Raw genomic sequence first — 20,576 nt, 5'->3', positions numbered from 1 at the left:
CAACACTGCAGCACTTCGTCTTGTTTTGCAGATATGAGCCATTTAAAAAAATCTTTATCTTAAATTAAACTGAGGCTTCAAGGAAGTGGACTTGAGTGGCCTCCTTGGTTTCAGGGGAGGGGTAGTATCTATACTCCCTGTGGCGGGGAGCCAGCTCTGGTGGTTACGCATAGGCAGTCATACTTTTTGGGACAGAATGCTATGATGCTTCCTTTTCTATCTGGAAATGTCATGAATTGTTGCTTAGAATACTAAACCAAGTATTTTTTATCTTTAAAAGAGCTTATATTTTTATAATTAATTTCACCATGAGTAAGTACTGAACATGAGCTGCAATGACATTCAGTGACCATATGACATGTAAAGTTTGAAGGGTTTTTCCTGGCCTGAGGTCTACCCTGAGACTATAAGTCTTCCTCCTAATATTTAGGGACTTTGGATCTGGTCCAAAATTTTACTTGAAATACATGTATTTTCAGTCTTCACTTGAAATCCAGGTAATTATAAAATCAGAGAAAAATAATATAAAGCCTCAGTGTTGCAATATATCACCAACACTCAGAAAATTAACAATTTTTTGTTATTTATTTATATTTTAATTATTAATGCAGTGCTGATACCTTACTTTTTCAAAGAAAAAATAGTAACTTTTTATTGTAACTAAAATATCATTCATCAGTCTCCAAGGTACGCTTTTCTTTGCTGGTACGCTTTTCTTGCAAGACTATATTTGAAAACAGAACTTCATCCATGATATTTTTTCCACTCGTACAAATTCTGTCTCAAACTAAGAGGGTTTTCCTGGATCTCATTTGTATAAGCTATCAATTACTTATGTAATTTTTTGTCTTTGCCTTTTGTCAGACAGTAAAACGCGGGTAATTTAGATTTCAGAGTAGCACAGTGATTATAAGCAGGTGTTTATACATATGCGCTGTAGAGACTGTACATTCAAATACCTTCCTAAGCGAGAAGCAGGGTGTGTAGTCTACCTGTTGTATTGATTCTGTGTTTCTTTCTTCTTTGTTTTTGTTTATTTTTTCTCTCTGCAGGTGAAGAAGTGAGAATTACCTCACTGAAATACTGAAAAAAACTGTTGTCTCACTGAATCTGCTTTTTTGGGACTTCAGGATGGAAGCCTTGTGTTTAAGAGTTTCCTTGCTGCTGCTGGTTCCAGGATTTGTCCTCTGTGACAGCTCTGACAGATACACTGCCAATCGGAGTGACTTGGGAAATTACCTTTCCACTTTCTCAGGGATCGAATCCAGCATACTCCTAACCACCAGACAGCCCCTGGTGTCCAACCAAACTGTCAAATGCTCCCAGCAGACCAAGATTGCTGAAACTTTTAAATATATCAACACGGTGGTATCTTGTGCTATTTTCATCGTTGGAATGGTTGGGAATGCAACTCTGCTGAGGATCATTTACCAGAACAAGTGTATGAGGAATGGCCCGAATGCACTGATCGCCAGTCTGGCACTAGGAGACCTTATCTATATCGTCATTGATATTCCTATCATTGTGTACAAGGTAGGATGCAACAACAATACATTCTAATTGCAGTTTCCTTACAAGTACGCTGTCTGTTCTCTGTGGTTACTTCTTTGTCTAAGGAGTGCTCTTTTGTCAATGAATAGTGCACTTCAGAAAAAATACAGCTCCTTTTTCTTCTACAGCAAAAACCTTGCTCTCAGGTCTCACCTCCATAAAGAAAAAGCGTATCTCCTTTTAAAGGTGATGTAGCTTTTAGCTCTTAACCAAAGCACGGCGTTGAGCATTTCACAGGAACTCTTCATTTATTATAGCTACTATAGCTAGCAAAAGAATTTATGAGGGAAGACTTTTTATAAACTGTTCTCCTCCTTGATGGACATACAGCATTGGACTAGTTGCTATTTTTGGAATACCCTATCCTTACTTTATGTTTTTACAGAAAATACTCTGTGATCCGTGGTCTTCATGTTATGACTTTGTGGAGAGAGATTATTTCAGTTAAGTTGAGCAGTAAGGTTTTAATTAATTAATAGCAGATTCTCAAAATTATTACAGAGTTAGTAAAATCAATTATATCACAGAACATTTTTGAAATATTAAATTTCATCTGGATTTGTCCAAGTCTAAGAAGGATCCTCACCAATTCTTTAATCTGGTATAAAGTTATCCTGTCCCAGTTTTTTTATTTTCCATTTTAATTAAACAAAGCCATAAAGCAGTGCCATAAACAAATATATGTTTACTTATGTAACTTGCATGATTCCAGAACAGGCTTGAATGAACAGAACTGAGTCCTCTTTTAATATATCTCGCTGCTATTAACTTATCTTAGAAAATTGTCAAAGAATGTTGTAAGCTTCTATCTGTATCTTTGTGGATTGTATACAGGTGCATAGCTGATAGGATATTGTAATTTTTCTTTCTTTTCTCAGTAAAAAAGTGTTTCTGTTAGTAAAAAAACCACTAGGTAATATAATGAAAAAAAAACATTCTTTGCAATTTTGGGCCTTAAAGATTCCAGAGACTTTGATTTTATTTACATGTGTTTTAAACAAAACATTTTAATGCATAACTTTATAATAACTACTGTCCTGTGGTTTCAAATTGGATTTTAAAATTAAAGAAACAGTGAATTGAAAAGACGTATTTTGTGTCTTTATAACTATAGACATCATAACTATTGACCTGCATTATAATGCAGGTACTGATAGGACAAGATCATAAAAATTTGAATTCATTAATGGATTAAAAATAGTGTATGTGCAAACACGACATTTATACCAAGGCATATTATCCCATTGTAAAATGCAGTACCTGGTTCTGATCTTCCAGTAGTATAAATTACAGATAAGTCTTTTAACTTTATCTGGTTTTAATATAATATGAATTTGAAGCTAGGATAAAGACGTGCATAATAATGCACGTGATTTAATGTAAATTCTAGTTTCCACTTTTCAAATGGAAAATTAAATAATCAATTTGTTGACAAGATATCAGATATCTGTAGAGTATTTTGGATTAACAAGTTGATGAGAAAGATTAGTCTCTGCCTGATTTGAGATTCACCTGTCTTCCATAACTGTGTGGATGCCTAATGGGACACAGGACTGGGGTTCTGCATGTTTTCATTATTCTTGGTGAACTGGACTCGTAGCCTGGACTGCATCTCCCATGATGCATTACAGTTTTCTCCCTGGTAAATTATCCTGATGTCTTTATGGATAATTGCTAAGGCAGTGTTCTTGCTTCTTATTGTATTTCTGATAAGAAATTTTAGGGAAAATGGCACGTGTTTTTTCAGAGCTGAGTTTGGGAAAGAACAGCTGGTTTTTTATACAATTTTCTCTAACTTTTCAAGAGCTCTGCTGCTTCTTCACAAAGAGGAATGGAAACCTAGAATTAATTTTGCCTTTCAGAATTGCCTTTTGATGGTCTTCTGAAAATTCTTTAGAAGTCTAGTTAAAAGTAACAAACAATATTTTTTACATTCCCTTTACTTTGCAGTACATTTTTACTTTGCAGTACATTTTTTTCTATTAGTTTTCTGACACTTCTTTGGTATTCTATAGGTTCACTTGCCGTGCTATATCTAATATGACGAGCTAAACTGTGGTCCTAAATGTCTGTACAAATGAAATTACCTCAGCCTGTATGAAAATTTATTTCTGTACTGCAGCGAAGCATTTGATAAATAAAGGCTGTGAATGAAACTGCATCCCCTTGACATCAATGTATGTCAATTCCCACATTAAGAAGGCAGAATTAAAATTGTGTTTACAAGCATTCAAGCTTTTAGTAATTTTGAGTGCTTGAACCTCCAAAATAAATGACTTAAAAATTACCACATACAACTGTTGTATAAGGTTAGCTGCATGTATTCTGACATAGGGAAGCATTTATAGCATTTATAAGGGAGTCTAGTACTTCTGGTAACAAATGCTGTTATTATTTACAGTCCATTTTTCATGTAAACCATTCAGTAACATGTCTGCCTACATTAGGAGTTGATTTTAAAGTTTGTTAAATACCAGTCTGGTTTGTATCACGAGGGATCCTAAACTCTGGGGCACCATTTAGCTCCTCTTGCTGAGTGACAGCATGAAGGGTGAGCACTGGAAATGTCACAATTTGAAAGTGGAAGTGATAGTCTTTTCAGGAAAAAAAAATAAAGTGGTTTTATTTTTGTTTTAAAGTTTAAATTTAAAAGTGTTTTATACACTTAGTTCTGAACTTTATTTTAAAGATTCTTTTAGCTTTAGAGTTAGCCTCATGTTGAACCATTTATTAGTATCCTATATAAACAAATGGTGTCAAACACTTAATACCTTATAGGTGAGATCTTCATTTTTACAAGGACAAAACAGGTCTGAAATCAGAATTACAGTAAACAAGCATTCATCTGCCTATTCAAATAACCAATAGTACAGTATTAAGATGGCCATGTCGTATAGAACGAAACGTGTAATATTATGTAATTACAACGTAATATCAGAAACAGGTATAATTACTTTCCTGAAACATAAGGTAGCCTTAACTATTTTGAAATTCCTTCCAAAGAGAAGTAGGTAATGTTACTGATACTCAGATCCATTTTACAAATGCTTCTAAGGAGAAGCAGCTGTAAGATTATATTAATTGAAAATTTAAGATCCCAGGAGAATTGAGACCATCATTCTGTTACACATCTATACAATTAACAAAGATGTGATGCTGGGGAAAAAAAAATTATGTCATTTATGTCAGCTAAAGATATGGTCATATGGTATTGGACATTTTTATCCTTTCTTCATGGTACAGTAGGCCCAAAAATTCCCCCTTACTTTCTCCAGCTACTGTAATTATATAGCGGATTCCCCTTAGCAATTTGTTAAATGGACTGAGATGTGAGTAATATTCACTAGCCTCCTTTGAAGATACTTTGGATGTATTAAAGCCCCATTACACTTAATTACCACTAGTATATCCACTTGTAGTATCAAATCAATATTAAAAATTGTAACAAATTGAGTTTTATTGGAAATAAATCCAGCTTTAATAGACCAAACTAAGACAATTTCATTTTCAATCACATATTTATACCACCTGGACCCAAATAGTTCCTCTTTACCCAAAACATACCCATCTCAGACATTCAAGATGCCAAAGCCTAAAGCCTCCAGATCAGTAAGAATGACTTCTTTGCAGTGAAAAGAAGATTGGGAAATACAACTTTTATGCTTTATGCTGCTGTAGAGGTAGGGTTAAGGCACTGAAGAAGAGACAGGTTTCATACCTCTTTTTTCATCCCTCTTTTTTTCATACCATCGCATCAGGTGGCATAGCACATAGCTGAAAGCTGCTGCATCGCTGCCGTATGTATTTGTAGCAAAGAACCTAAATTTGTATGAAAACTTCTTTAGAGGTCTGCTTTCCATACAGAAACTAGACAATTTTCTAAGGCTATACATAGGCAGCAGCAGAATATCCGTAGCACTACTATTGCCTTGGCTGTGCTAAAGTGCTGGAAAGCCCTTATGGCTGCTGCTGATGCTGCTGTCACTGTCACCAGCTAAGGTTTAACAGAGCAACAGCAAGAACAACATGTGCTCTCCGCAGAAAAAGCTGTCCATTGCTCTTTCCTGAGCTCCTGGAGCTAAAAGCACTCTAGGCCAAGGCATGGAATGGCAAAATTGTTTTAACTATGTTACTGGGAAGTCCTGAGCTGTGACTGCTTCCATTTTTATGCAATTTAGAGAAAAATGTTTAAATTAGTTCTGTTTATTTCAAACTGACCTACATAGGACTGACATAAATGATATTGTCTTACATCTTAATGTGCTTAACTCCTTAAACCATTAGTTTAAAAAGAAGTAGATTAAGCTAATTATCCAGATTCTAACCCGTTTCTTTAAATGTGAATAAAAATATTTTCCTAATTATTTTACTGGTATAAAGTGAAAGATATCTACCCAGAAAACAAGCAAGACTGTCCACCGCTCAACTCAAGAAGATGATGTTTTCTTTAATAAACTAAGCTTTTTTGTTAGTAAATTGGTATTCATGCTTACCTTAGTTGTGACAGCATCTAAATCTGAGTAGCCCACCTAGCACATTATGAGTCTAAATATAAAAGGTAGCTGGCAGTAAGCAAACATCTTCAGCCATTTTGTCTTCAGTAAAGGAAGACTTAGCTGAAGCATTTCTAGTCATGGACAATTTTCAACATCAGAGAAAATGCGTAAGTGTTAGCCAGTTCCCTCTTAATCACAAATTATTTGGCATACCTGATTACGTTTACTGACAGAATTAATATTATACATAAGCAGGGATAATTGAACACATTTAGACCGATCGTGTAGGCTAACAGAGGAAGTGACATCCACAGTAGTTACAGGTTTGTGCCAAAGGACTACAAGGCCAAGCCCACAAAAAGTTAAGTGTACTTAGAAAAGAAACCCCCCTTTAAAAGCAAAATTTGTCATGTGTGCAGTGTATAGTTCTCAAGAAGTACCAGCACCAGTAGGAAATTCTGAGGCCACCAGTTTAACAACTGCATTCTGGCTTTCACTGAAGTCTTATCAGTGATTCCAAGAAGTAACATATTGGTAGTCCCGTGTGATGCAGAAATCCATATAACTTGCTCAGAACATGACCTGTTATTTGGGTGTGTGTCTCCATGTCACGATCGTACATAAATCTAGAGCACAGGAACTGAGTCAGAAGGCAGAAGTTATGCAAAATGGAACAGGGAAGGGAAGTCAATCAGGAATGTTCTCTCCATGTACAGACTTCAGCTTCCTAGCAGAAAGTGTTTAATATGCATACCAAGGTAGGGGTTAAGGAAGAGATTTTATATTCTAGGTCTTAGTTCAAGATCCACTCTGCCTTTAACTAATGGCTGTACTTTGGGGAGGTGGGATATATGTTCCCTTCAATGCACAGGCATCTCCTCCCTCATCTTCAGTTTCACATCTCATGCCTGCCTTGCTGTTCTGCAGATTTGTAGTACCGTGTAGTACCTAGAGACTCTTAAGTTTAACAGAATATTTTAGTATGTTCGCTCTCTTTATTTTTCAATCAGCAGAACTCTACAGATAACAGGGAATTGTTTTGATTGTGCATATCCAGGGTTTACCAGTTCTGCAGTAATTTCTTAGCAACCCTGTCACTCTCTTTAGCCACACACAAAAGACAACACGGTTGGAAGAATAACAAAAGCAATATTTTGCCCAGGGATTGAAAAAATTCTTTTCAACAAATCGCCATGCACATAAGCACACCTTGCAGCTCATTTCCCTGAAGAAGAGCAGCTTGAGAAACAGTCTACGTAAAAGGATAGGAAGTTAGCCAACACCACAGAACAACAAAAAAGAAACTAATCCTACTTTGTAAACAGCAAAAATACCACAGGGGAGATGTCTAGAGCTGTTAGGAATGCTTTACCACTAAGTAGATTTTTGTAATAAATATAAACATTTTAACAAGAACGTAAAACTTAGGATTTATTTTTTTATCAGTTAGTTGAGACAGAATTTTCTGCTTCAAAAACAGGGCATTTGTTTTCTCACTTTTCAGGATCTCTTGAAGTATAATCTATTTTCTCTTGTGTAAAAACTACACATTCCCTTTCAGAGCTGCCTAAGCAGGAGAAAAAGTCTGCAGGCATTCATGAAATGGCATGAGACCCTCTGCTACCTCCACCTTTACTCAGTTGGGCAAAGATGACCAAAATAGCAGAAAAAGTTGTGGTATGGCAATTCTGAGGAAAAAATGTCTTTGATGGTTCTCATGGATCCCCACATAACCTTTCCTCCTTCCAGAAAAAAAAAAAAAACAGTCAAACTTTTATCCACCCAAAGTGGAAAAAAGTCGGTTCTTGGTTGTAGCAAAATTAGGAATGTATTTCCTGCCAAGGACAGTTGAAGAGATGCAGTGTGCCTTCTCTCCCATGGCAGTATCATGAATCTAAGTATAAAGAAAAAAAACAAGTGATACCAAAGTTAGCAGAAGCCCAAACTATCATGTCACCATGATATACTCAATATTGGTCTTGTGCCCTGCATTATAAAGGTTAGCCTTTTTCTTTGTTTTCCTCTACTTTTCCTCTACTCACTGTCCTTCCCAAAGTCAAGGCTTTTAACTCCAGCAGTGGAAAGGGAAGGAGTACCTAGAGACAGGCTGTGTTCTCTCTCCTTCACCCTTACAGCAAAGCGGTGGAGCACAGCTGAGCTACATATGTGGGATGAACAACTGTCTGTGGGTCCCAAGCAAGCAATGGATGAGGATTGTCCTGCAATGCAATTCTCTCTTGGATATATGGGTCGCAGGACAAAGAGAAAGGCTTGAGAACATGCAGTGAATTCTTGTCCTATGAAGTTTCATGGAGACAGAAGGGTCCCGGTTGAGTCACTGAATCAAAATACCACAATCAAAATACCACAAGCAGGAGACTCAATCCACCCTTCTTCCTAATTAACCAGTCTTATGGATCAGAGGCAGGAGGAACACTTCAGTCAGAATCATCATCTTTTGTCACTTGACGCAGTCAGCTCACTGGTATAGACTTTGGACACTTCTGTGTTCACTCAGATTTCACCTGGATTCCAAGCAGAATAGCCAGGTACCATATTTGGCTCGTGCCTTGAAGCAGACAAGGGCATGCATAATTGCAGAACGCAATGTAAGACAGAGCTTTACTAAGACAGCTCAATGTCTCCTAGAGGAAACTAGCCTTAAAAAACAAATTTAAAAAAACCCCAAATCTGCTGATCTGACAAAACCAGAGGAATTTCTCATCTTTCATTCTGGGCTATGTTGCAAGGAAAGGAAATCACATCACCCTGGAATACACTGGTTTTGTAACTCTACAATTAGGAGATGCTGGTCACTTACACAACTAGACATTACCTATACGAACAGAAATCTGCTGGTTTGGTCCATTTCTCCATTACTGCACAAGTGTAAGAAGTCATGGAAGGTAATTCTATTTGTCCTGCTGAAGACAGAGCAGAAACTCTTGACTGCCAAGGTTGTGCCAGAGTTGTTCCATCAGTATCATTCAACATTTAAATGCCATGAAACTCAGGAGAGTATCCTGCATGGGGGTGGCATGAGGGGCAAGCACTATCTTTATGAAACACAGTTCAGGTTCTGGAAAACAGATCTTCTGTGTCAGCACAACAATGGTCCCACGTGGATATAGGAAAAGAAAGGTTCTAGAGCACTAGGAGCAGGAAAGGGCAGGTATGAAACCTTTGCTTTCATCCTCAATGCCACGTGGCAGAGAGGACCTCCTGATACGTAGTTGTTGACCCAAAGCAGTTTTTATAGAGCAGCTTAGAGCTGGTTCATATCCAGCATCTAACCCAATCCATCTATTTTGGGCTGAGCTCCAGGGTCATCACTGCCTGTAAACACACAGTATCAGCCGACTATTAGATAAACACTGTGGATGCACATGAGCATGTACTGGTGAATACTCATGTGGTTGGATTATAACATTCTCTCTTTTAGACTATATATGAATTGCTTGGGATGCACAGTGGGACTTTATGTTTTGTACATCAGATAGCATACTAATGGGGATTAGAAAATAGCAACAGCAGTAGAATAAAATCAACTGAGTGACATTTAAAAATCATTGCAAAGGAATGTTCTCAGCGCTGCTGTCTTGTTTGTTTCAAGCTGCAGCGTCAGGGCAGAGAGGCCTTATAAAGCAGCAGAGAAGGGGAGATGCTCAAGGAAGCTGTGGCTGTCTGGTCACTTTGCTGAGGTTTTCTAAGACCAACAGTAGAACCTTGAAATCTTGGTTTCTGATTTCAGTGTAAAAATATGCTGTTGACTACACTCTTTTCTCACTTAGGAATTGCTCCACAGTTGAACAGTATGAAATACTGCTAAGTTGCAAACTGCGCAGGGGGAAAAGTGCACTTCCTTTGCCGCATATCTTATTTCGAAATCTCAGAGATTTTGTGAGTGGGTTTCCAAAAGCACGATCCATTTGACCAACTCACGGAGAACTGGGATACAAGTTGGGATAATCAGCCTGATTCCTCCTATCCTCGTGCCTTGAGAGAAAATGTAATCTCATTTTGTTTGGATATTAAAACATGCAAAACCACTGGAAGAGCAGAGACGTAGTCTCAGTTCTTATATTTTACCTAAGTAAAACCAGATTAATTCAATTAAATTCCTGGGCCCATTTTTTTTATACAAAATAAATGTGTTATTTCCCTCTGAAGTTTCTGTACCCTGCTGGGGCAGAACAGAGGGCAATGGACTTGTTTTGATGTAAAATTAGTAAAACCAAAGACAGGATCAGATTTGCCAACTAAAAATATCTACAGAAGAAAAATCTGGCACCTGATCCAAGGGGAAGTAATGAATGCATAGCTGATGTGGAATGATAATGGAGTATACCCATGGAAATGATTGCAAAGTTAATCTTAAAAATCAAATAATTCTGATCCCAGTGATTTTGATTAAAATCAACTTGAAAAGAATGTCTAATGACTTTGTACTGATGTTACTTCAATTAGTGGAAAAGTGTAAGAAACAAAAGGAATAAAATACTTTTAATCTTAAAAAAGGAGAGCTTCCTGGGGTGTGGGGAAGATGTATACACGCTGAAACCATGATAAAACTTCCCTGTGAGGAGTAACGAGTTAGTGAACCTTTTTCAAGTACAACACTTTTCTTTTTGAAGCTAATATTTGCCTTGTAGTAACGGAGTTTCACAGTCACTACAAAATGCTTGTTCATTCCTATTGCTGGGTATACGCTACAGTCACAGTCAGTGCACATAAATGAATAGGTGGCTATCTTTCAGTTGCCTTTTAAAGTGTGATCGGTAATGATAAATCAGTTTTGGGGCTCTGGTTGGCACAGGGGATTGACAAAAGTCTGCTAGGGCCTCTTTTCCCTGGCAGTGCCATTTATAATTTAGCCTTCACACAGTGGTGTCTGAAAACTATTCTGATTTTACCCAAACCCAGGCAAGATTCTGGAGCTGAAGTTCCATGTGACTACAACTGGCTGGAGAATTACCATGGATTCAGATTGCCCCTTCGTTTTCCAACATCTTTTCTGCAGCCCTGACATAAACTAAAGCCTCATGCAAGAGTTGTAGGCAAAAGGCAAAACAATGCCATGCAACCATTTATTATAATACTGCAAATCTAGCTAGAAAATAATTCTGCCAGAGCTTTCAATGTATTTCATTTAGTGTATAGATAACAGATAAAATCCGAAGAATTAATCAACAGTTTGCAGGTATAATCTCATTACCTTTCTTACTGAAGGTACCGACAATAGTTAAATCACCAATCCTAGTGATCCATTCCCTAGCTTCTGGCACAAGGGCTTTCGTCAAATGTGATTGCCCTGAACTAGAATAACATTGCAAAGGTGCTCACATTTTCTCTGCTGTGGTCTTGAAGGTAAATCACAAATGGAAGCATATTTGTATGATATTCTACCACTCTCAAGAAATAGGGAGTAGACAAACTTGGATTGATCCTATAGGTTATGTTGAGAAATCTCATGTTAATATTCAGCTGAAAAAAAAAAAAATCCAGTTAAAAATATAATGCCTAACAGATAATGCCATTCCTATTTAACAAGCAGTCATACACATAGGTTTGCTTCATAGTATTAACAACCAGATGGCTAAAAGCTATGAATTGCTAAAATCTGTCTTGAAATACAAGTAATCAAATGACAGTATGAATATGGTCCTAGAGAGACATAGGCACTATGTAATACATAGCTGCTTTCATCATTTTTGAGGTATTATTTTGGGGAAAAAAGCACAAGTAATTCAGCATTGTGATGAATGGCTATAAAAAAAAGAGGATGTGAAAAAGCCAGATCAGGACTGGTGAAGAGAAGATGAATTCTTACAAATCCGGCATTCAGTGATAAACATCCTGTACACTACAGCAAAGTGCCCAGAAAAACTCATGCTGTGAAACTTAACTGAGATGAAGATGGATGTGAATTTTAACTCCCCATAGTTAACATTTATATTGTTAAAGGTAGTGATTACTAGTATGTTTCAATTTAACAGTAATTAAAATAGAAATAAAATGTTTACTTTGAATACTGCAGTTCTGAGCTACAACCAAAATTTGTTTTTCTAATTCTACAGGCAGAATCCACCCACTCTTACCAAATGAGTGTGTTCCAGAGCCTAAGCTTCTACTGAAAAAAATTTATAGGCCTTGTGGTTGCAAAGATAACTCTCAAAATGTGAACTGACTGTAAGCAAAGAAGTCTGCCCAAATATGAAGATGGCGTGGCAGAACAGGTCTGCGAGAAAATAAACTCTGAAAACAACAATTCAAATTTCTATTGAATTAATCATATTCCAAACAGTATAATCTTATTTCAGTTTTAACTGTAAAAATGTTAAAAATATATGATTCATAGGTTGTATCTATCATTGAAAGAACACAACTAATTTTTGCATGCAGAATGCAGAGGTGTCAGTCCTTGCACATTTGTGCAGATGAAAGTATGGTTCCTTGTTCTCTGTTTTCCGTTCTGCACTCTCGCCCAGCAACAGCTAGACTGTGGCACATCGCACATACTGTATTTATTGGAAATGCTGGTTATGCCACCAGTTTATCTCCATCTCAGGCACTTGGTAATAAAACTGTTGAGAAGTCTAAATCTATTTTAGTTCCATAAAACGGTCCCAGGTCTCTATCTGACTATCTTCAAAAATTCAGCAAAATTGGGTTTTAGAAGCTTTCAGAAGCTTGGGTTTGGCATATAATTGTTACTCCACAGAGTATCGTTTGCTGTCTTCCTCTGAGGCAAATAAAAACATAAAATTTAGATGGTACCATCAAAATAGTCTGTGTTCCAGCTTTTGTTCAGTAAGGCTTAATACAAAACCAATGACTGCACAATAGTAGTAATTATTTAATTATCCAGTAAGACAGTTATTATTACTGACTTTAAAACTCTGCCCCCTGTTTATATAGGGGATACAACATCCGCTAAGATGTTGACAAATTACATATCTGACTCAAGCACTTGATATTTTTATTTCAAATCTAATGCTTTCTATTACACAACCACTTCAACAGAAGTTGTTAAGAGCATAAGAACTGCTGCGCTACATCACACAAAGAACTCATCTTACCCCTTATTCACTATCCTACCCCTGACAAAGCCTCAGTAGTAGAGACTGGGGAAGATGATTAAAAAACACAGTACTGCAAGAGTGACTCTTCCCTTTCTGGTGAGAAGGTTTAGTGACTTAGTTCTTCAACTCTTCATGGTGACTGTAAGATTCCTTTCTTGAGTGGAATCAGCTCAGTACTTTGTGTGGACTTAATAATTTTTCACTCATTACATTTACTTAGATTTACTGCCACGCATCCAGTAAAGGGAGATGATCTGTGACTCTGCAGTCAGTTGTAGATTTGACTACCCTGAATAATTTTGTATCCGATATTTTGTATGTATACTTGTTCAAAGCTTTAACAGTTACAGCTAGAAAGATTGCTGTTTACGTCCTAATTATTCACAACTATTCACATGAATCAGTGTACTCATATCTGTTATGTAAATGTCTCCTTGGAAATACTAATCTAAACCCCAGCCACTCATTCACGTCTTTCCAAATGGATGCTTTTCTGTTGCCTTGTAGGACAGCCCACACGTATGTATGATGGTAGTCTTTTAAAACATAATATGGAACAAATTATGTATGTACAATATTTTCTCCACACACTTAAGAATCTGGCAGTGAATATTGTAATGAGTTACACAGTGGTACATTTACAATGACAAGAATCTACTTGCGTGCAGCATGAGAATTTGGCTCTGAGGTATTTCATTATGAACTGTGAGCTATGACTTGACTGCTTGGTTCTGGGACACGGTAATTGCAACCACTCATGACAGGGTTGAGTTACATTTCCCTTATTCAGTACTGGTGGCTGAAGCACAAGAATAAAAAATCTTTTAACAATGCAAGTTACTATTACAACAGCACAAGGTCAACACCTAAGTTTAAACTTGCATGCTCTGTGCTTCTGTAGTAGCAGTTACTTCCCAGATTCACTCAGTACTAAGGACATGCTTGAGGTATGGAAAATTCAAGGTTACAAGAAATAATTACAATTATTATATACTTGCTAAGTTACTGATTAAATATTCTGATTATTTTATATCTTCTTTTTAGCTCCTTGCTCAGAAGTGGCCTTTTGGAGATTCTGAATTTGGACAGTTTCTCTGCAAATTCCTTCCCTTTATACAGAAGGCATCGGTGGGCATCACAGTCCTTAACCTCTGTGCCCTTAGCGTGGACAGGTACAGTATGTTTTACTCTGTTGACAGACACCGTTCTTGCCCTTGCAGTTTTCCTAAAACTGGGAGCACTGAGTATGGTCATCCTAGCAGGCAGACTATGGTATAGATGTAACTTACATTCTGTTTTTTGATATCCTGGCTATAACAAAGCACCACATCTGTGACTCAAAGTATAATATGAAGCCATTGGACTAATTAACTTTACAGGTTTTTTTTAAAGGTATTTAAAAGCTCTCCTAAAGCATTATTTCAATTTCCTTTACCAGAGAAAAATTTACTGGGATTTAACTCAGTATTCAGAATTCTTTCTTTCATATGACCTCATGCTTGTTTTGTATTTGAACAGTATCATAATCTTTAGTCTTAAAAATAATTTTTTTCAACTGACTGCCTATGGACCAGTGTTTATTTTGATAACTTTTATAAGTAATTGAGTTTTATTGGAAAACATGTTAGAAACTTGCTTTGATAGTTTGAAAATTAATGCCTCTGCTAGAAGTGCTCAGGAAGATACATAAACTTTTTGATAGAATAACAGCTGAGGTACTTTTGAACATTATTCTTTTATGTTTTTTCTTCATTCATATAAGGCAATAGCAGGTGAAGACTTCACTTCTGTAAAAGCTATTTTTATTGGTCTTGATCCTTTACTAGTCCAAAATATCAGTAATTCTGATATAGAAAATATTTATAAATAAAATACCTTATGTGTATTAGTACAGCGATGCAAAGGTAAAAGAAACTTTAAAATTAATCTTGGTTTGGTTTTACATAAAAAGTAGATGTACAAGGTTTGCAACGGATGAGTAACTTACTAGTATCCACACCTGAAATACAGTTCCTTATTGTATTAGTGACTCATTAGCTGAAGCCAGAAACAAAAAAATATAGCACAGGCAAGTGTTCTGTTTCCCTTTTTAAGTCTGAGAACTATAAAAAGAATACTATTTCTCAAACAATATCTGCCCAGCATAAAATACAATCCCATGGACTGCTCTAAGGAATAAATCATAGATCAAGCACATATGAAACAGGGAATTTGTTAGATGCGTTCCGACCAATGTAGTATCACTAGATTTAGTCCTACTGTTACATACATTTTCATAAATTGGAAGTAACACAGCTGAAGCTACCTCCTTATATATGCATACATATTATTTAATGAGCACTGATTTGCTAATCCACGCAACAATCAGATGCTATTTCCATTTGAGTATAGTCTTGTATGGGATCAGACTCAGACGATTTAATTTCCTCCCCCATTTTACGTGCTTTGACAAGGACATATTCTTTATCATCTGGTGCTACTCTAGTAAATGGTTGCAGAGAATGTGTGTTCAAAGACACATGTATACAGTCAGATATTGACTAACACAAAGTGAATCTAGGTTAAATCACCATAAAATCAGGATCTGAGAGCACCTTCAACAAGTTAGGTTGGGCACTGGAAGTGGCATAGTCACATTAATACAGAATTCCACATCAGGTAATGTTTGCTTTTTAGCATGGAAAATGAGTAAATATGGAATTGTGTGCTGTCACAACTGGACTGTTTCTGGTCTACAGGCGAGTTACTCTCTTCTTTAAAAAGGTCCTGAAAACAATCTCATTTAGAGTTATCTTGGGTGTCTATATATGGAATTGCATTCTAGGAGGTAGAAAAAGATAAGAGTTAATTGGTATAATAAATTCAGAGCTCCATAGCTTTGGTAATTGTTGACTCTCTGTCCCTTTTACAGACTACAGCCTTAATTTCGAACAGGATTATTTTGTTTTCCTGCAAGGGCTGTTCCCTGTGCTAACTCCACTCATTACTACTGCCCCTTGCACAAAGTGACTTGCACTGACAGTGTATTAAGGTTTAATTGTGCAAGCCCGAGGGAAACAATGTCCACTTACATGTGGAAGGGTTTTAAGAGGCTGACAGAAAACACCAAACCAGCCATTCACCCTTCAGAGGAAGCTCACACTTGTTTCAGATGCCCCTATGGCATTTTTAAACTCCAGGTCATGATGGTGACGATAATGATAGTCTGACTCTTTTTCTAAACAGTGCTTGACTGTGACTAAGAGGAAGGATATTTACCTTCCTGGACTTTTATGCTTGTTTATGTCTTGGGCATAATGATTTTGATGAAGAAATGGTTGTAAGAAAAAGAGTGAAGATATGGATCTCATTTAATATGTGTACACCCTTTTCTTGCCTCCTCTGCATACCAAATTGCATAGAACAGAAATCTCAGGGTAGGTACTTTCATCTGGCCCAACTTCCAGTAAGTTAAGATAAGTCAAGATTTTACCACTAAAACAAAGCTCAAAGAGCTTTATTGTATTAAGATCTTTGCAATCAGCACACTGCTGGCTATCCTTAAAATGAAGAACAGCTGTGATCTCTCGCAATGAAGAGGAACAGATCGATATCAGCAACAGTAGTGTCATTTAGGAACTGTCTTGACACTGATCTTGGCAGTTACTGCTTCTTACCTCCTTGATAAAGTCTCTTATCTTTTCTGTAGTGCTTTTCCCTCTTATAAAGGGCTGATAATACTTGTAGAACAGAAATATGTTATACTAGTGGTCCATTTGAATAACCAATTTTCTAATGCAGTCAAAAGGAATAAGGGAACAAAAGCACCTGCTCTGTAAGACAGCAGACAGAGGAGACTGATAGTCCACAGACAAACTAAAGCCCATGATACAATTTTCAGATACTCCTTGATTTCATTTCTTAAGGCCCGCAATACATTTTTTTAAAATTCTGATTGGATACCACTATGGTAAAATTCATCCAAATTGTTCCAAAAACTAATCCGGGCCACAGCAAAAACTACAACCATGCTGGATTAATGAGACCAATACTGGAAGTCTAACTAGAGTTCTAGAATATTCTTTACCAAAAAACGATGAAATCATGTACAAGGTGTAGAAAAGCATCAGAAATGATTCAGTGGCCTTGCAGATCTCAACATGTTGCTTATCAAAAACAATACTTAAGAAGCCACTTAAATATAATACCCAAGTACTGAAATACAGATGATGTACCAGATAATCATGGGATCTTTAGCTTAGCAAAGAAAAATACAATAAGAACCTATAGAACAATGTTTCAGCCAGACAAATTCAAAATGAAAATAAGTTACACATTTTTAACAATGAGGGTGATTAACTACAGGAAGAAACCACCAGGGAAAGGCAAAGGTACTCTGCTTTTAATGTTCTCAGATCAAGACAGGATGTCCTTCTGAAAGTAATGCTTTAAAGAAGTTATATCTAGATAGGAGTGCAAAATATTTAATTGTATGTATGTATACTTCTTGATGTAATGATCCCTTATCATTAAATACCATGCATCTCTAATTATAAGTAGCAGGAGGAACTGCAGAGTCCATGAAAAGCAAGTTGGAATAAACAGCTAAGAATGGGAGAAGAGGGATATACTAAAGTTGACAGCACGTTCATGAGCAGTAGAAAATGAAAAGGGAAGAGAGAAGAGGAGCCACAACATTTAACAGAGAAAAGGAAACGACCTGGAAAAGAACTGAATACTTTAGACAAGATTGGGAACAAAAGGGAAACAAACAAACAAAAAAGTAGGACAAAACACACAGATTTTAGATTGAGGAATTAAACGTAATGCATGATGTATGTATTTTATGTCAGTTGCCTGGCAGACATCCTGTATTTTCTAAGTGTGAGGGAAATAAACCCTGCAGTATTTTCCCACTCTTAATTATGGGAGGTTTGTGGCTAGACAAAGATCCTATATATTACATAACTCACAGAACACCCATTTGAAAAATTACACTACCACTATTTTTCAAATCACTTTTAGAGCAGTGAATAAAGTGTCCAAGTAGTAGGAGGTTAATAGGCATTTAGCAAACTACTGAGCTTCTTACACTTTAGCCAAAACCATTCATAAAATTCTTCAGCCAATAAATCCCTATTTGATAATTACTTGAATTGTGAATTGAAAAAAAATTGCTACCATACAGGACCCAAATCCTTACTGCTGTGCATACTGATCTTCTCATGCACAAAACAGATGTAACTCAAACAGAACAGGTACAAAAAAGCAAGAAAGGGAAGAATTGTATTCACTATTTTCAACCCATTTGTTGTCAATTACATAGTTATACAAGTGACACAACAAAAACTTTACATTTCTTACTTGAAAAATATGGGGTCTACAGACCCCTGTTCACTAAGAACATCACTGAGTCAAGGATGAGATAGTACCATGTACCTCATGCAGCTGATGGGACTGATTGTTAACCTGCCAGTCAACAGAAAGTAAAATCCGAGTTGATCGCTAAATTTTCAAAGTTCACAAATATTTGAGTATTTGTGTGAAAGGTTATTTTCTATGAATATTCCATTTAGTCATTAAAACCAAAATTTGATATTTGGTAAAATTAAATATGAGATTATCACAATTTAATTAAACTTAAATTTTAATTTTCATATGACTAAATATGTGTGAGAAGATATGATGCTGAATGTTACTTTCTCAATTATCTCAGTATAGTTTGTTTCAATGCTGAGAATTCCAATCTTGTAGACCTCCTCCCCATGAGTGAACCATTGCCTCCCTCCTTTCTGATATTTTTTGAAGATAAGGATGCCTTTAGAACATGATTTTACCTTTAGTCTGCAAGTCCAAAATGTAGTTCGCTTTAGTATGTTCAAAAACTTTATACATCCATTTCTGCTAAAATGATGTACTGAGAACCTGTCCGTAGTACACCTGTGACTCTGCTGTGTATGATACTGCTATAGATATCAAAGCAAACGTTTCTAGTCTGTTTACTGCAAGAACGATGGCATACAAGGCTCTGATCTTCCAGTGATGTTGAGTAATAATGTTTTCTGAAGTTTTTGTGAGGGGCTTACAGCCTGATCTTGCATTCATGCATCTTCCTTCCTCTAATATTGAGGCTACAAAGGATTTAATTTACAAGTTTTCCATCCTGTTAACATGCACACCTCAAAGGAAAAAGGGGGTGTGATACAGGAAGTCAGAAGAAACGCTCTGTGTGTGAATCCCAAATTAGTGTCTTGGTTAGAGAAGGGGTGAGGATGCCTTTTAATAACTCTAAATTTTACTGACCTCTATAGCCAAGGTCCTATATCCCCTAAGTAATGTTTTTCCACATCGGAAGCTCTTCATTCCTTCCATCTCAGAAATTCAAAATCCAGTACTTCCCAGTACACTCAACGCATCCTAACTCAGTTCTCAACTATGTTTTTCCTTAAATCTGTGTTATCCCTGAGCCTTCAAGCTCATGCCAAAATTCTGTATTCCTTCTAATCACCTCTGCCATCCCACTCTCATCCTCCCACAACCTAATCCTCCAACCTAAAGCTTTCTCATCTAAATGTCCCTGTTCTTTCCTTCCTTTGTCAAAGCTCACTCATCCCTGCAACTCAGAGCCTACACACTTACAAACTGTATCCTCCTGGTCTGTTGAGGACATTTCCTTTCCCCATCCCTTTCACCTTCCTTGTGCCTGCTGGTATGCCCTTTTGTACTCCAGTTAGCTGCTCTCATCAGCTAAAATCACCATCCTATTTGGTTTTCTCTGAAAAGCTTGAAAAGCTTAACCTTGGCTCGTGCCATGGTGTTATGAACAGAGGTGGCAGCCGCACGTATCCAAATGTATCTGCCAGGACTCAAGGGGGCAGAAAACGAGGGCATGTCTGAGGAAGAAAAGAACACTTGCCATAGTCAGGACAATAAAATGACACAGCTGCTTACAGTTTACAATCTGCTTCAGTGACTTCTTATTCTGACATTTTTTAAAGCAGGTGAACACCCTTTCTTGACTTTTTTTCTCCTTAACTAAAGACGACTCTTTCACCAGGGGATGCCATTATATATCCTTGTAGCACTGTAATTCTCAATGAGAAGGTGCTATTATTTTGGGGCAGTAAAATAAGCAGTTTAGAAACTGTTGCATCACCAATGACAGAAAGCTATCCATCATGCATTTCAGATTATTATAAGATCAGAAATAATATTTGTTCTTTCCATAATTTTTAGATAGTGCTGTCTTTGCTAAATTGTTGGAGATGCTAAGTAACTCATTTACTGCAGTTATTGCTAGACAACAGCTAAGTCTTCTACTGAAAATTTTATTTATGGTCTGGTTTGTATTCTGGATTGCATGCCTATCAGTCTTCTCCAAATAATTTTCAAACCTTTTCACCAGAGTTGACAGAGAGGTTGAGGTCTCAAAGCTAATAAATTTCTACAGGTTCCTTGAAAACCGGCA

The 20,576-nt window shown here is 36.8% G+C and overlaps 1 protein-coding gene across 3 annotated transcripts in view; it reads left to right on the top strand.

The window, feature by feature from the left end:
- The window catches only part of EDNRA (endothelin receptor type A), a 32,682-nt gene that overhangs the window by 2,096 nt on the left and 10,010 nt on the right, over nucleotides 1-20,576 (top strand). For all 3 annotated transcript variants that reach the window (XM_063336220.1, XM_063336221.1, XM_063336222.1), the window contains 2 exons: nucleotides 1,053-1,533; nucleotides 14,174-14,301. In XM_063336220.1, coding sequence (XP_063192290.1) covers nucleotides 1,132-1,533; nucleotides 14,174-14,301 — 530 coding nt within the window. In that variant the 5' untranslated portion in view covers nucleotides 1,053-1,131. The remainder of the gene's footprint in view (nucleotides 1-1,052; nucleotides 1,534-14,173; nucleotides 14,302-20,576) is intronic.

Source organism: Chroicocephalus ridibundus, chromosome 5, assembly GCF_963924245.1.
Source record: "Chroicocephalus ridibundus chromosome 5, bChrRid1.1, whole genome shotgun sequence".
NCBI lineage: Eukaryota > Metazoa > Chordata > Aves > Charadriiformes > Laridae > Chroicocephalus > Chroicocephalus ridibundus.
The sequence above is the reverse complement of the archived record's forward strand: the minus strand, read 5'-3'. Positions and strand labels throughout refer to the sequence as shown.